The sequence below is a fragment of the Epinephelus moara genome, chromosome 22 (assembly GCF_006386435.1).
Source record: "Epinephelus moara isolate mb chromosome 22, YSFRI_EMoa_1.0, whole genome shotgun sequence".
NCBI lineage: Eukaryota > Metazoa > Chordata > Actinopteri > Perciformes > Serranidae > Epinephelus > Epinephelus moara.
Genome location: NC_065527.1, coordinates 34,284,010 through 34,300,664, shown reverse-complemented (window position 1 = coordinate 34,300,664; position 16,655 = coordinate 34,284,010). Strand labels below are relative to the sequence as shown.

The 16,655-nt window shown below is 43.3% G+C and overlaps 1 protein-coding gene across 1 annotated transcript in view; it reads right to left on the bottom strand.

Annotated features, from left to right (window-relative positions):
• Positions 1–16,655, bottom strand: part of sh3bp5lb (SH3-binding domain protein 5-like, b) — a 44,457-nt gene that overhangs the window by 4,952 nt on the left and 22,850 nt on the right. The window contains exon 4 of the mRNA XM_050033995.1: positions 4,471–4,632. Coding sequence (XP_049889952.1) covers positions 4,471–4,632 — 162 coding nt within the window. The remainder of the gene's footprint in view (positions 1–4,470; positions 4,633–16,655) is intronic.

Below are 16,655 nucleotides of genomic sequence, written 5' to 3'. Positions count from 1 at the left end.
CCAAACGTCATGGAGAGGGGAAAGGTGCAATACAAATGGGGACAATGGTGCACGCACAGTTTCCAAAAGTTGGTCCCCAAAGGTATTCGTGGTGTTGTACTCCGTTGTTCACAGATAAAGTGACAAGAGCAGGTATGTCGACAGTGAAGAAAGCTCGAGAATTAAGGTCAACCCGCCTGCTTCCACACCAGGCATGTCTAATTGTTAGGAAATTAGATGTTGTAAATCTTATGTGTCATGATTCTTATCTCCAGGGGCGCCCAGTAGCACAGTAGTTAGAACAGCCGGCCCATGTACAAAGGCATTGTCCTAGCAGTAGTGGCCGTGGATTCAATTCCACCTTGTGGCCCTTTGATGCATATTATCCCCTCTTTCCCCTCTCATGCTTATGTCTATCCTGTGTAATAAAGACAAAAAGACTAAAAATAATCGGAGCAAAAAGGGCAGAACTCAACTGTGAGGGCACAGTGGAGCACTAGAGTTATTTTTGTAGTTCATCTTAAAAGGCTGGATAAAACAACCTAATTATTAGCCATATAAGATGAAAGTGAAGTGTTTTATGAATACTTTTTACGCCATCACTCATTAGCAAAAGGCATATAAGTGTGGAGTTTAGAATGATGTAGAAAAGCATTTGTCCCATATCTGTGCAACACTGTCGATAACGATGGGTTTCACTTGTACTAAAGTTGCAGCAGAGAGGCTGTTGTCCACCATTGAAGATATTACATTAGTAACAACACAGTGGAGCACTCTTAGTTTTCTTTTTCCCCCTTACTCCAGAACATTTGGACCAACCTGTGTGTTACAAAGACATAATCAGTGAAGCTGGTCAATACATTACACTTTCATTTCATTATTCTCACAGTCATAAATAATTGGCAAACTTTCTGGGGAAAACCTGGTCTGATTAGGAGAGATGGCATTCATCCTACTTTGGATGGAACTGCTCTCATCTCTAGGAACCTAGCCAAGTTTATTTGTAATTCTAAACCCTGACAACCCAGAGTTGAGACCTGGAATCAGAGTCGTAGTCTTAAACGCTTCTTTGAGCTTCTAGTGCAGTTGCCCACCCATAGTGTTATATAAACAGTGTCTGTCCCCCGACCACCTAAATTATTTAACTCTAAAGTAAAAAAAAAGAGGAGTTGTACATAAAAACCTAATAAAAATTAAAACCTCTTCTGTGACAGAAAGACAAAACAGGAGAATTAAATGTGGACTGTTAAATATCAGGTCTTTGTCATCTAAAGCAGTGTTAGAGAATTTATTAATTTACCCTGTCCAAGGACAGCCCCCTCACTCTGACATCTCTCCATTTAATGCATGTAAAGGTCCTGTTTGTGCATTTGTGTATATTCGGGCCTGGAGTGAAAAGATTGAATTCCCCCCTTGGGGATTAACAAAGTATATAAAACTAAAAAAAATAATTAAAATAAATCTAAATAAAAATCCACTCCTCCCAGTCATAGTACAGGGGCGCAGATGGGATTTTTGAACTGGGGGGACCAAGCTGTCAGCAAATGATTCCAACTCAATTAGTTATTTTGTGTAAATACATACATTATATATATATATATATATATATATATATATATATATAATCATCAGGAATTGCCTGCAGGCCAGGAGGACAATGTTAACATTTTAAATCTTGTAATATGAGTTAAAAGTTGCTTACTAAAATAACATTAATAATAATATTAATAACAGTCTAAAAAGCTTGTTATTTTACATTTAGCCTACTTCAGGTAAGAGCAAATGCCTTCTTATTATTGTCAGACTAGCTACTCAACATTACAAAATGAATATCTGCCACATCTGGGGAAGTCAACAGGCAACGGGCATATGATACTTACATTGTTTGGTTTTTGAAAAAAAAAAACACACGCTGTGATTGTTTTTTGTTTCTTCATTACTGCTACAGGCACAAAATCAGCTAGCTCCTCTTACGACCCCACCAGGGATTGCCTGGCCTGCAGGCCAGGAGGACAATGTTAACATTTTAAATCTTAAAATTTCAGTTAACAGTTGCTGCTTACTAAAATAACATTATACATAAAAATAACAACATTAAAGATATTCACCTACAGCCTAGAATGCTGTTATTTCACATTTAGCCTACTTCAGATAACTCCAAATGCCTTCTTATTATTGTCAGACTAGCTACTCAACATTACAAAACAAATATTTGCCACATCTGGGAAAGTCAACAGGCATAGGATATTTACATCTTTTGGTTCTTGAAAAAAACGCTGTGATTATTTTTCTTTCTTCTCTGGCTTCATGTGGCAGAAAAATCACCAGCTCAGTCATTATACAGTTGTATATGATCACTATGGTTACCGCTACAGGCACAGGCACAGCTACCAGCTTAGGACCCCCGTTCCTTATGGTGCATTACATTTACATTGGAAGTCGGAACTCGGAGCTCCGAACAACGTAACCTCTGAACTGAGCACTTCCCAGTTTAAACACTGGGACATGGAACATGGAATTCGAAAAAAATGGACAGTTAATGAAATGAAACGAAAACCCCAACGTTTATGCTTGTAGATGCTAGATTTCAATGCTTTTCCAACTTCAAAACTCTGTGTGTTATTAACCAAGAATTACGTGGAAAATTGAACACCTTGCTTTCCCAACTCAGCAAGGATCTGCTCCAGCCTTTCCCCTCCAGCCTTTCCCCTTCTTGAATCGGTGTAATGTGGATTGATCACTGACGAGGCTACTGCCGCTGCCATTTCAACTTTGTGCTGCAATATAAGTTAGCCTAACTAACGGAACATTGATCCTCTTTTTTTACCTATGTGTGGGGGGGGGGCAGTGGGGGGACGGAGCGGGGTCACTATAAATTTGGGGGGGGGGGGGGGACATGTCCCCCCCATCCCCAGTGCCATCTGTGCGCATGTCTGAAAGGACTTTCTTTGTGGCCATAGGCAACTATAAATTCTCCACCAGCCAGTTCACTCAAAGTGTGCCTCAGGGTTCAGTCCTCGGTCTGTTATTCTCCATTTATATGCTACCTCTAGGGTCAAAACTTTCAATAAGCACGATATCAGTATGCTGATGATTCCCCAGTTTTTTTCTCTTTTGATTCCAAAAACACAATGGAACTGAGCAAACTAGAATCCTGCCTTCCATATATTAAAAACTGGCTATCACAAAACTTTAGTTAGTTAGATATATCAGAAGAATCAGTTATGGATATTCACATTTACAGATTTTTCAATTTGTGTTGTCAGGAAGAAGAATGAGTATGAAACAGCAATTTATTGGCATTTCATATATGCTACCTGTTAACCAGGTGATAAGTAATTCTAGCACTGCTGTACTGACATGTTAGTGAAATGACTGCCTTATGATGGTTATGTTGTATGACACCAGAAACATGAGTATAAATTGACAGCAGATGTACTGTGTATTCAGATATATTGCATAACAATGAGGCTAAGAGGGGGCAGAGTTGGCTTATTAACTTAACTGCTACACACCCCCTTACTAGGCTAACATCATTGTTTTTCCTTGTTTTCTCCATCCACAATAAAGTGTGCAGAGTTTTTAGATGTATCCACTCTGGAGAGATGTGAAAAATGCCGATGTAGTGTGGACACAAGGCCCAAATGTAACAACAGTACATACTAATGCAACAAAGTTAAACAATGATTAGTTTGGATCGGCCTCTATATTGAGCCATCTATTATATTTGTCGTTCAAAAGCTATATATCATTAAACAGGCACGTACCAGGCATTTGCAAACTGCTAGCACTTGCTAACCATACTCGCTCATTAGACAATTGCGCTGCCAACCAGCTGAATATGCCAATGTGTGTTATGTGATACTTGTGATGTTTTAATGATTACGTAGCACTAGACTTTATACAAGTAATACATGAACATATTTTGAGTAACTTTGGATATTTTAGTATATATATATATATATATGTATATATGAATATATTTTAAACTGCAGTCAAAACAATGTATATTCATAATGTTTCAAAAACATTGTGTTAATTTCAAAACTTTTCCAGGCCTGGATAACACTTTTTCTAATTTCATAACTTTTCCAAGAATTTCATGACCATAGGAAGTTTTCAAATATGGCAATGCATATTGTATCAGCTGTCTAAAAACTATCTACACTGTTGAACACTCTCTGTAGTGCTGCTGATAAGACATGCCGTGATCACTTGACTTGCATCTGTTGTTGAGCTAGAGATGATAACCAACAAAGGCCTTTGGTTTTTGGAAAAAGGTGTACACTGAAGCTACTAAAACACACAAATAGCAAATAAACAATGATACTGCACAATTTCACAATATGTACTATTCCTGTCTCGATAAATTGAGTGAAACTGATGGATTGAAGTTGAAAATACATTCTCCTCTCTTTAGGTAAACCTGTAGATAAAGTTGTCAAAGGCTGTATTGAATAAGTCAAAACTCCTGGGTTAGGGAGTGTGCACCTTAGCAGTGGCGTGGTTAAGCATCTCCTGCCAGGTTGGGTCCATGGTGTTCCTGTCAGCCAAGAGGCCCTGCTCTGCCACATAGACCATCTCTCTGGCAGCAGTGTGCATGGACACAGCCCTCTCATATCTCAGAGCTGCCTTCTGGGTCTCCTGTTGAGCCTGGGGGAAGAGACAGCAGCAGCTAAAACAAACATTTTAACTGCTCACAACATCTACTGCAACATTAAAAAGGGTGCACTTGTTTAAAGGTTACAAATAGAGTGGAGCTGCTTCTTTCAGCATCAGGCTGTCACCCTGAGCTGCTATCAAAATTTTACATTTTGTTGACTTAAAGAATCTTGTCAAGACGTCAAAATGTAAAACAAAAATGTAGAAAAATACCATTCTATACCAAAATGTTAAAAACATAATTTGAATGTACCATTAACTACTGTAGATAGGTCCCAATAAAATGTATCACAATAAAAACTGCATGTGTCACGGGTGCAGAATGCTTTCTGCCTTTGCTGATCATATTTTTGCAACTTTACTTTCAAAACTCAAAGATATTTGTGGACAGCCAGTACAACCAGATCCTATAATTTTGTATTTCAGGCAAGAAAAGCCACAAAACCTGAGCCAGATATAGGGATATGACCTTTGTAGCATGACAATCTCATTAATGTATTGAAGCCTACATCCCCTTACTCACACTCTGACATTAAGGAAAGTAAGGCAGTATCTCACATGAGAAAAGCTCACATATGTGCTTTGTGGATCCCCTAAAAAAACAAGGCATTTCTGTAAAATGCTACTTCTCAGCTCAAAAGCTTGTCCAGTGCAACAGACACTGGAATAATCATTAGGGTTTTAACCTCTCTCTCTAGCTCTCTTTTTTGAAAGGTTTTTGTCATGAAAGGTTTGGTTTTGTTTGCAGTTTTTATATTTTTAAGTAATTAGTGCCATAAGTAAATTAAAATTGGGAGAATAAATCAGTATAAAGACTGAACTTTTTATTTTTAAAAAATAGTGGAAGCTCTCTGAGGCCCCTTTTACCCCTTAGGCCTCATTTAAACCCTTTTCACACAGAGCGCGCAAAGCGCAGACCTCCGCCGACGAACCCATTCATTGTGTATGTGCTACCGCGGCACAAGAGCGCACCGCTCTGCCGGCAAGCTGAGCGGCGCGCGAGAGGGCGCATGCCGCGGCGTCTGCGCGCCGCCAGCCTGCACTCGAATTGAACATTTTTTAATTTCACCACAACGCGCTGTGACGACACCTCGGCGCGTCCAATAGCGGAGAAGAGACTGAAGTAGACCCGGAAGCGGTCACCATAGAGCTGTAGCTCCTGAACGAGCCTGTACTCCCCCAGATCCTGTCTTGCGCGCCTTGCTCTCCGCTTGCTCTGCGCCCTACCCCGCAGTGGGCGCCGCTAAGATATTGATGTTTATGTCTGTGTTGACATCAGCTGTCAGTTGACACCTTTCACACATGTCACGTGGGTGTGGGTCAGGGAGCAGTGATTGGGTGATTGAATGAATGGGCATATATTTACCTGTTCACCGCGGCGGCGGCTACATGGAGAGGGGGTGAGTAGGGAGGGGAAATTTTTTGTTGACCGCTTAACCTAACTGAAAACTGGGTATTTGAACATCTTGCCATGCCTTGCTTTGCCTGTTTGTTCGCTGTTGAAAATAAATACAGACGCAGTTGGAAAACACGGAAATGGCTTTGTCATTTGTGTGGCGAGTCAGCAGTGCAATGCTCCCTCACTTAGCCTCTAAGTGACTTCATCTTTTGTTTGGAGTCACTATGTCTTTGTCAACAAAAAACTACACCCAAACGGCATCTGTGGACACATGGATCACACCACACGGTGCATAATTGCAACGCCTGAGACTGATCGCAACGCAGACTTCAGACCGGTAGGCCTGTATCATTTGCATTCATTCATGCTGTGTATGTTGGATTGAACGCAGTTTGATTGACAGCGCGTTTATTGGGGAGCGCTGCCTGTATGTGAAAGTCCGCTGAGACCCGCTGTCCTGCTCGTTGAGAGTGATTATCTGTGGTGTTTTCCAATACTTATGGATGTGAAACAAACGATCTGTGGGAAAAATTAAAACTGTGCTGCGTGTATTGTTGATTCACTGCGCAAATCACTGAGTTGCTGAGCTTCAAAAGGCAATATGAGTGAAATAAATGAACGAGTGGAAAACAATGGGTCTGAAGTAGTGGATGCTAAACGAAATGTCAAACTTACTGCAAAAGCCTTGGCAAATAAAATTGAAAGTCTGCAAAAGGAACGTAAAACACGTGAATAAAATAAAAGGCTTAATACCTGCAATGAAAGAGCTCATGAAACGAAATGAAAATGCACAAGAGTTGAAAACCCAGTTGCTCTCTCACTCAGCTCCTTGACACTGCTGTTAAAGGATAACTTCGGTATTTTTCAACCTGGGCCCTATTTCCCCATGTGTATGTGTGCGTATGATTCATAGGTACAACTCGTTTTAAAATTGGTTCAGTATTGAGGGAGGCGGATGCAGCCGGCAGCCGCGAAATGAGCTAAAACGGTAATGGGGGCAAATGCGTCCCGTATAAGTTTGCGCATTAAAAGTGCTTTTTTTCGCCACTGACCGGTACAGATCGCCAGTGCTATCTCTGTAAATAGCATACTAAGCGTTTCCCTGACCCTTCACCTCCTCCCGGCTGTGACGTCATCTCGCGAGAGCTTTGCTTGTTGCCGGAAGAAAACAGAGTAGCCATGCTGAGCGCCGCTCAGAGTGGTGCTGGTTGTCCTGGAGTACAGTTGAGAGTTTTATCGGTATCATGGCTGCATATTTACCCGATTTCGAGAATGAGGATGAGCCCTTTTATTACGATGGCTGCCCGTACTTATTTGAGCCCGAGTATACAGATGAGGAGCTCCTACAAATTGAAGAGCAGACGAGGGTGAAGCAGCGGCTGCACGAACGCGAATCTCTGAGGACTGGTGGTGCTCCTTGCTGTGACTCCATGCCCACAGAGGAAGAATGTCTGTGTTGCAATGAGTGGGACCTGCTGCCCAATATTCATGGTCTCGATGTGTCCTGGGATGATACAGAAACTACCAACCGCTGTGTAACTACATTATAGGATTTCCCCCCTCTGATCAACAGGGCAGTGCTGGATACCTTTTTTCATGTGCCCAAAATAAATTGCAGGAGGCGGCCAAAACCACAGGGCCAAATGGTCAACTATCCATCGAGTAAGTATAACTAATATGTCTTTATGCACGTAATACTGATACCTAGAATTGTCTCCGAGACGCACATTTACTGTTGCATACCTTGCCCTCGTATATATTGTACCCTGTTTTCTTCCGGCAACAAGCAAAGCTCTCGAGATGACATCACGGCCGGGAGGAGGTGAAGGGTCAGGGAAACGCTTAGTATGCTATTTACAGAGATAGCACTGGCGATCTGAACCAGTCAGTGGCGAAAAAAAGCACTTTTAATGCGCAAACTTATACGGGACGCATTTGCCCCCATATGCCGGCTGCATTCGCCTCCCTTAATACTGAACCAATTTTAAAACGAGTTGTACCTATGAATCATATGCACACATACACATGGGGAAATAGAGCCCAGGTTGAAAAATACCGAAGTTATCCTTTAACCTGCATCAAACAATAATTCCACTGTTACCTGAGGATGAAAAAGTTACACAAAATGAATGGTTCTCAAGTATTGAAAATTACAGCAGTACATTCAAGGATGATGTGATTCAGTGGTTGGATGAAAAGGCACATGTTCCCAATCCTGTTGAAAATGATTTGGTTGCAGCAACAAAGGATGTGTGTCACTTTCAAACGGATGATGCCTCACAGGCAGCAGCACAGGACATAGGCCCCATCACACTTCATGAAGGCTCACAGGATGATATGAAACCAAGGGATAGCATATCAAATGTGCAAAGCAGACGATCTGCACAAAGTGCTGCAAGTGGAAAAAGCTCTGGAAGTGGAAAAAGGTCCTCTGTATCAAGCACCTCCTCTGCTCGCATTAAGGCAGAAGCTGATTTAGCTGCATTGATGGCACGACAAAAACTTTTACAGGACAAACATGCACTGGAGGAGGAAGAGCAGCAAATACGGAAACGTAAAGAAAGGCTCAAACTGGATGAAGAAATTGCTGCACACTTGGCTAAAGTGAGTGTGCTAAGGGCTGCTAGCACATCTGGTTCTAAAAGCACTGTAACAGACCGGTCCAATGCAATGAATTCATACCTTAAAAATGAACAAGGAGAAACAGCAAAGTTCAATATCAACACCGCTCCTTTCATTCCTCAGAGGCTGGAAACACTTAAACAGCAATCGAAAATCATGGTCCTCCTAAAGGCAGATAGGCTGACCCACGCTGCTCACTTTCAGCTTCCTACTTTAAAGCGCCACCTATCTGAGCCCAATCCTCAGTCCAGTGCTCATAATGATCAGACGCAACATGGAACCATTCTCAACACTGAAGGTTCATCAGGCAATGGGGAGCAAAGCAATGTTCTTGACATCATGAAAAGGCAAAATGAAATAACACTACTGATACAACAGCAGCAACGGTCATCCTTGCCCAAAAGAGATATTCATGTCTTTGATGGTGACCCATTGCAGTATCATACATTCATGACAGCATTTGAAAATGGTGTTGAAAGCAAGTCTGACAGTTATAGTGATTGCCTGTACTTCCTCGAGCAATTCACTAGAGGTCACCCGAGGGATCTTGTAAGAAGCGGCCAGCATATGGACCCAGAGAGGGGCTATGCTCAGACTAAAGCCCTACTACAGGAATATTTTGGAGATGAACAAAGGATTTCAGCTGCTTATATGGATAAGGCATTGTTAATGTTAAGGCGCTCCAGGACTACAGCTTATTTCTCAGAGGCTGTTCAAATGCAATGAACGAAGTGCAGTACATGTTTGAAATGGATATGCCTGCTAATATGCTGACAATAGTTAAAAAAAAAAAGCTGCCTTACAAGCTAAGGGATCGATGGAGGACAATTGCTTGGGAAATACAAGAGAGGCATAACCAAAGGGCTACATTCAATGATATTGTTCATTTCATTGAAAGGCAAGCAAGGATTCTAACAGACCCAGTGTTCGGGGACATTCAAGATGCAACACCAGTATTAAGCAGAGGCATGAATCGAACCAGCTTAAAACCCGGATCTAGGCCAAAAGGAAGTGGTTTTGCTACAACTGTGACTATACTGCAGAGAACAATAACACTACAACAAAAGGAAGGAGACCAAACACGATCTCATCAGTCAAGAAAGTCTGTCTGTTTTGTGAGGGTGGACACGCTTTGGAGTTTTGCCCTCAACTGGAGAAAAGGGCTCACACTGAAAAGATCACCTTTTTAAGGGAAAAGGGAGTGTGCTTTGGCTGTTTGTGTATAGGACACGTCAGCAAGGATTGTCGAAAGCGTCTCTCATGCAAAGTGTGCAGTTTGAAACACCCCACAATGCTTCACATCCACTCAAAGGAAAAGGAGCCAGTGACAGAAGGAGAACCAGGCGCTGCAGTGGGCTGTGCTCTGGTATCCAGTGGGTTTACTGCGGCTGGTGGTCATGATTGCAAGCTTCCTATAGTTCCAGTACAGATTAAATCTAAGAAAAGTAATCACACAGTGGTTACTTATGCTTTCCTGGATCAGGGTAGCACGACTGTTTTCTGCACAGTCAACCTCATGAACAAGCTCAACCTCTCAGGAAAAAGGACACAAATCCTTTTACGGACAATGGGTCATGTGGTCACAGGACTGGAGGTGGCTGGCTTAGACGGGGAGACATACTGTGATTTGCCCAATACATACACCCAGGAGTGCATGCCAGTGCATAAGGGCAATATTCCATGTCAAAGGGATCTTCAGAGGTGGCCTCACTTGGGAGATGTTCACTTACCTGAGATTGACTCCGAAGTCGAGTTGCTGATTGGAACAAACATACCAAAGGCACTGGAACCACTACAAGTCATCCGTAGTGTGGATGATGGACCCTATGCCATTAAGACTATTCTGGGCTGGACTGTTAATGGACCACTGGGAGGAGACAGTGGTGATGGAATGGATGTTGTGACCGTTAACAGAATCTCAGTCCTGAACTTGGAGGAGCTTTGGCAGCAGCAGCAGTTCATAACAGATTTGCCAGAATGCAGTTATGATGAACAACCTGGTCAGTCGAGAGAAGACCAAAGGTTCATGAAGCTGGTCCAGGATTCAGCCAGGCTTGTAGATGGCCATTACCAGGTTGCATTGCCTCTGAGGGAAAGTTGTGTAAACATGCCAAACAGAAGGTTGCAGAGCAGCGTGTCCTAAACCTAAACAGGAGGTTCAAAAGAGACTCATCATTTCAACAACAGTACACAGATTTTATGAATGACATAGTCGCCAAGGGATAAGCAGAGCAAGTACCTTCAGGTGAGCTGGCACGTAGTGATGGGAGACTGTGGTATATCCTGCACCATGGTGTTTACCACCCTCAGAAAGGAAAAATCCATGTGGTTTTTGACAGTGCAGCCACTTTCCAGTCAACATCTCTCAATACTCAACTGCTACAAGGACCAGATCTCACTAGCTCACTGATTGGTGTCCTGGCCAGATTCAGAAAGGAACCAATGGTGATCATGGCGGACACAGAGTCTATGTTTCACCAAATAAGGGTACCAAGGGAAGATGCTGACCTACTGAGGTTTCTCTGGTGGCCCAACGGTGATCTCACCCAAGACTTGGTGGACTTCAGAATGTTGGTACATCTTTTTGGTGCGACTTCCTCACCAAGTTGTGCTAACTTTGCACTGAGGAAATGTGCTGAGGACAATGAAGAACAGTTCTGTCGAGAGACCATTGAGAAGCTTCTGCACTGCTTCTATGTGGACAATTGTCTGGTATCGACAGCCAGTGAGGAAGAGGCGGTGGTGCTTTATCATGACCTGGTCTCCATATGTTCCAAAGGAGGCTTTAAGCTGACAAAATGGATGAGCAACAGGTGTGCAGTGATGGCGGCAATTCCAGAAGACCAAAGAGCAAAGGGCATAAAGGATTTGGATTTGGACCACAACCTACTACCTGTGGAGAGAGTGCTTGGGGTGCAATGGTGCATTCAGTCTGATGCCTTCAAGTTTAAGATCGTGGTGCAGGACAGGCCTTTGACAAGAAGGGGGATCCTCTCTGTCATCAGTTCGATTTACGACCCCCTAGGAATCCTGAGTCCCATCGTCCTCTCTGCGAAGACCATCTTGCAGGAGCTGTGCAGGCAGCAACTCGGCTGGGATGACCCCATTCAACCATCAGCTGCACAGGAATGGACAAACTGGTTAAAGGAGCTCCATCAGTTAGAGCACTTCCAGGTTGCTCTGTGCTTAAAGCCCCCAGATTTTGGAGAAGTCACTGCAGCGCAATTGCACTACTTTACAGACACAAGTGAAAATGGTTATAATGCAGTGACCTACCTACTCCTGCAGAATGCACACTCACAGGTGCATAGCAGCTTTGTCATGGGAAAATCCAGGGTGTCTCCTTTGAAGTCGGTCTCAATACCTTGTATGGAGCTTACAGCTGCTACCATGGCAAGCCGCTTGGACACCTTCTGGAGAAAGGAGTTGCACATGTCATTAAAAGAGTCAATATTTTGGACAGACAGCACCTCTGTACTAAAATACATCAATTCAATTCAATTTTATTTATAAAGCCCAATATCACAAATCACAATTTGCGTCACAGGGCTTTACAGCATACGACATCCCTCTGTCCTTATGACCCTTGCAGCAAGAACGAGTCTTCAAGGTCCCGTACCTTTGTTGCAAACAGGGTCTCAGAAATACTCAAAGTATCACAGCCATCTCAATGGAGGTATGTAAACACCCTAAGCAATCCTGCAAATGTGGCCTCCAGAGGACTGAAGGCTGACGTGTTTCTGAGGAGTGAGACCTGGTTGTCAGGACCTGCATATCTTTCACATCCTGAACAGGACTGGCCTGCGAGTCCAGATTGTTTGGGCGAACTTCTGCCAAGCGATCCAGAAAACAACAAACAATTTCCCCCCGGGGATTAATAAAGTATTCTGAATCTGAATCTGAATCTGAGAAGTCAAGGTCAGTGTTGCAGTGAATGCAGTGCAGACTTCAGAGGATGTGGACGCAACCACTCGGCTAATCCGTCATTTTTCCTCTTGGACCCGTTTGAGAAGGACTGTGGCTTGGATTATCAGGCTAAAGAACTTGCTGCGGTGACTCAGCCAGAGGAGGAAATGGTCTGACACAGCGTCCACCCAGTCTGACTCAAGGAGACAACAAAGACCTTCCTCAGAGCAGGAAAAGCTATTCTGTTTGCTGTGGTGTGCTGGGGCTGCCAGTGACGTTGTGGGGGTGGAGCTGGACTCTTTGACAGCAGTGTCGGACAGGAGGATGCTGTCGAAGGTGCGGGCGATACTTCAGCATGGATCTCACCCTCTCCACAACGCTCTGGTCGAACAGAGGAGCACCTTCAGCCAGAGACTGATTGCTCCTAAATGCAACACTGAGCGCCACAGGAAGTCATTCTTACCTGTGGCCATTAAACTGTACAACTCCTCCCTCTGATGATCGGACTCATTTGGCTATTTATAAAACAAAACAAACAATATAACTACTCATTCTCATTTCATTTATAACGCTACAACCAGTTCATTGTATATTGTATATATTTCAGATTGTCTACTTTACTATTTTATTATTTATTTTTATTTTATTGTCTACTTTAATATTTTATCTTATTTTATTTTATTTTAATGTCTACTTTAATATTTTATTTTATTTTATTTTATTTTAATGTCTACTTTAATATTTCACTTTATTTATTTCATTGTCTATTTTAGTATTTTATTTATATCTTCATCTTTATCTCTTGTTTCCATTCATGCTGTATTTCTATTTCTACTTTGCACGGAGCATTGGAACAAAAACAATTTCCCCCCGGGGATTAATAAAGTATTCTGAATCTGAATCTGAATCTGAAAATGGAGTGGTCAAAGATCTGGCATTGAGAGGTCTGCTCACAGTAGATGAGTTGCTGGATGCTGAAAAAGAAATCATCAGATTTTGCCAGAGGAAGAGGTTTCCTGATGAACTCTCCAGTCTACAGAGTGGCAGAAATGTGAAAAGGAATAGTCACATCTTCAAGCTCTCTCCTGTGCTGGAGGATGGTATCCTGAGGGTTGGTGGAAGATTAAGTACGGCGGCTCTACCTGAAGATGCGAAACACCCTGCTATACTGGCCAAAGAACTCCACATCTCAGACATTCTCCTAAGGCACATACATCAACAAGTTGGTCATGAAGGACGCAACTACATGTTGTCCAAATTGCGTCAAAAGTACTGGATTCCAGGGGTCGGCACAGCCATAAGGAGAATTTTGTCACAGTGTGTTGTCTGCCGTAGGCTGCAAGCTGCTCCAGGGTGCCAGCTGATGGCAGATCTTCCTATTGACAGGGTCTGTCCAGACGAAGCTCCATTCACCAGAGTCGGTATGGACTACTTTGGACCTGAGCCGAAGGAGCGTAGTAAAAAGACATGGAGTCATATTCACGTGTCTGGTAATACGAGCTATCCATATCGAAGTGGCTCCCTCTTCGGATACAGATTCCTTTATCAATGCACCACGACGATTCATGGCAAGGCGTGGCCAGGTCTGGGAAATACTGTCTGATAATGGGACGTACTTTATTGGAGGAGAACGTGAGCTGAGAGAGGCCATCAGAGGTTGGAATCAAGCTCAGATAAATGACGTTCTTCTTCAGAAGGAAATAAAATGGGTTTTCAACCCTCCAGCTGGTTCGCACCATGGCGGCGCCTGGGAAAGGTTGATCAGATCTGTGCGGAAGGTCTTGAATTCCATCCTTAAAGTGCAAAATCTCGATGAGGAGGGACTGCACACTGTCCTCTGTGAGGTAGAAGCCATCATTAATGGTCGTCCAATCACCAAGGTCTCAACCGACCCTAATGATCTTGAAGCTTTAACACCTAATCATCTCTTGCTGTTGAAAACCTCCCCTTCCCTGCCACCAGGGGAATTTCAAAGAAATGGCATCTATGCTCATCGACGCTGGAAGCAAGTCCAGTATATGTCCAATTTATTCTGGAAGTGATGGACCAAGGAATATTTACCACAGTTGCAGGAACGTCAGAAGTGGACCGGCATCAAGCGCAACTTTGTGGTAGGGGACATCGTGCTTATTGTGGATGAGACAGCACCAAGGAACTTATGGGTTATGAGAAAAGTCATCCAAACGTTCCCAGACAGTTCCCGATGGTTGCTGATCAAGACCAAGACCAGCTCCTTGGAAAGGCCCATTACCAAAGTCTGTCTTCTACAGGAAGCGGAAGTCTGACCCCTAGGGGTCACTCTCCAAGGAGAGTTTTGCTTGGACAGTAGGGCCGTAACGGTACGTGTATTTGTGTCGAACCTTTCGGTACGCGACTTTCGGTTCGGCACGACCCTGTACCGAATTACTGGGCACAGGATATTATTTTATTTCATTTTGTTTTATTTTAATTCAATTTTTGCGAGCCGAACCATTTAAAATATCTAGTTCCCCGACGGACATAATTGAGTGACGGACCGAGTCCGACCGTAAATCTCCGCCTATACTTTGTGCAGCGCATTCTCGTATTTGGACAACATGGCAAGTGAGCCTGACGAACTTGAAGACCCACCCGCAAACCTTAAGTCCTCCGTTTGGGAACACTTTGGTCAGGGTAAAATACTAGGGATGCACCGAATATTCGGTAACTGAATATATTCGACCAAATATTGCAAAAAAACACACATTTGGTATTCGGTGGAATAAGTGAAAAGCAAGGCCGAATAATAGCGGCGTGTTTTGATGACGCAATCAAATAGCGTGATTTGTTTTCCACAGAGCTCTACGGTGCGAGCATTTTACTTGCATTTGCGACTAAAAATAGTTCTACGGTGCGAGCATTTTACTTGCATTTGCGACTAAAAATAGTTTTGTGCGAGCAAAAGAAATCAATCAGGAGCACGCTGTGCGAGTACAGATTTCAACCACCAGCAGAAACGAAAGGCGAATCCTGCCGGATGTGGGTTGAACGGGGGTCACAGACACAGACAGGAATGTATTCCTGTCAAATACGGCGGCCATGTGCTCCGCGGTGCAAGATAACGCCTTACCGGCGACGGAGAAGCTCCAGGTCCAATAATTTCCTCTTCTTGATGTCACGACTGCCCAAAAGTACCTGAACAGCCGAGCCGTGGCGGCACAGAGGTATGTGACGTGTCAGAGGAGAAACGAGCCGTTCACATTTCTCTCTTTGTAGCAGGTAACGGTCCACAAACCTCACCGCACTTAAGGGACTGTTCTTTACTTGTCAGGGGAGGAGGGTGGCTGGTTGATTTTTGGTTGATTTTTATTTTATTTATTTATTTTATTTCTATCCCCGCTGTGTTAATCACTTATTGATGCCGTTTTTGAAGTATGAATAAGTCAATAAGTAATTTATTCCATTGAAATATCATTGTTGTATTATAGAAAATTGATTCATCTTTTTATAAATGACAAAAGGCACATCTGCCTCATTCTCGCTGTGGTATCGTGATTTTTTTTAATTTAATTTTAATTTTATATACTTTATTAATCCCCGAGGGGAAATTAAATTTTTCACTCTGTTTGTCAATTACACACAGGTCCGAACACACACATGCACAAACTGGACCTATACATGCACTAAGTGGAGAGATGTCAGAGTGGGCTGCCCATGACAGGCGCTCCGAGCGGTTGGGGGGTTTGGTGCCTTCCTCAGGGGCACCTCGGCAGTGCCCAGGAGGTGAACTGGCACCTCTCCAGCTACCAGTCCACGCTCCATATTTTGGTCCGGATAGCAGGGACTTGAACAGGCGACCCTCCGGTTCCCAACCCAAGTCCCTATGGACTAAGCTACTGCCGCCCCCCCATTCAATTTTTCACTCTGTTTGTCAATTACACACAGGTCCGAACCAAGCCCCAACCTCTGGGGGAGAGGAGTGAGACCAATGCGGAAGTGCCAAAAACTGCAGTTCACTGACTGTCCACTTGAGGCTGGCTCCAGAAGTGAGTCAATTCCCATAGACCCCCATGTTAAAATGCCCAACTTTAGAGCAGAAATAAACATGTTTACAGCCTGGTAAAAAAAA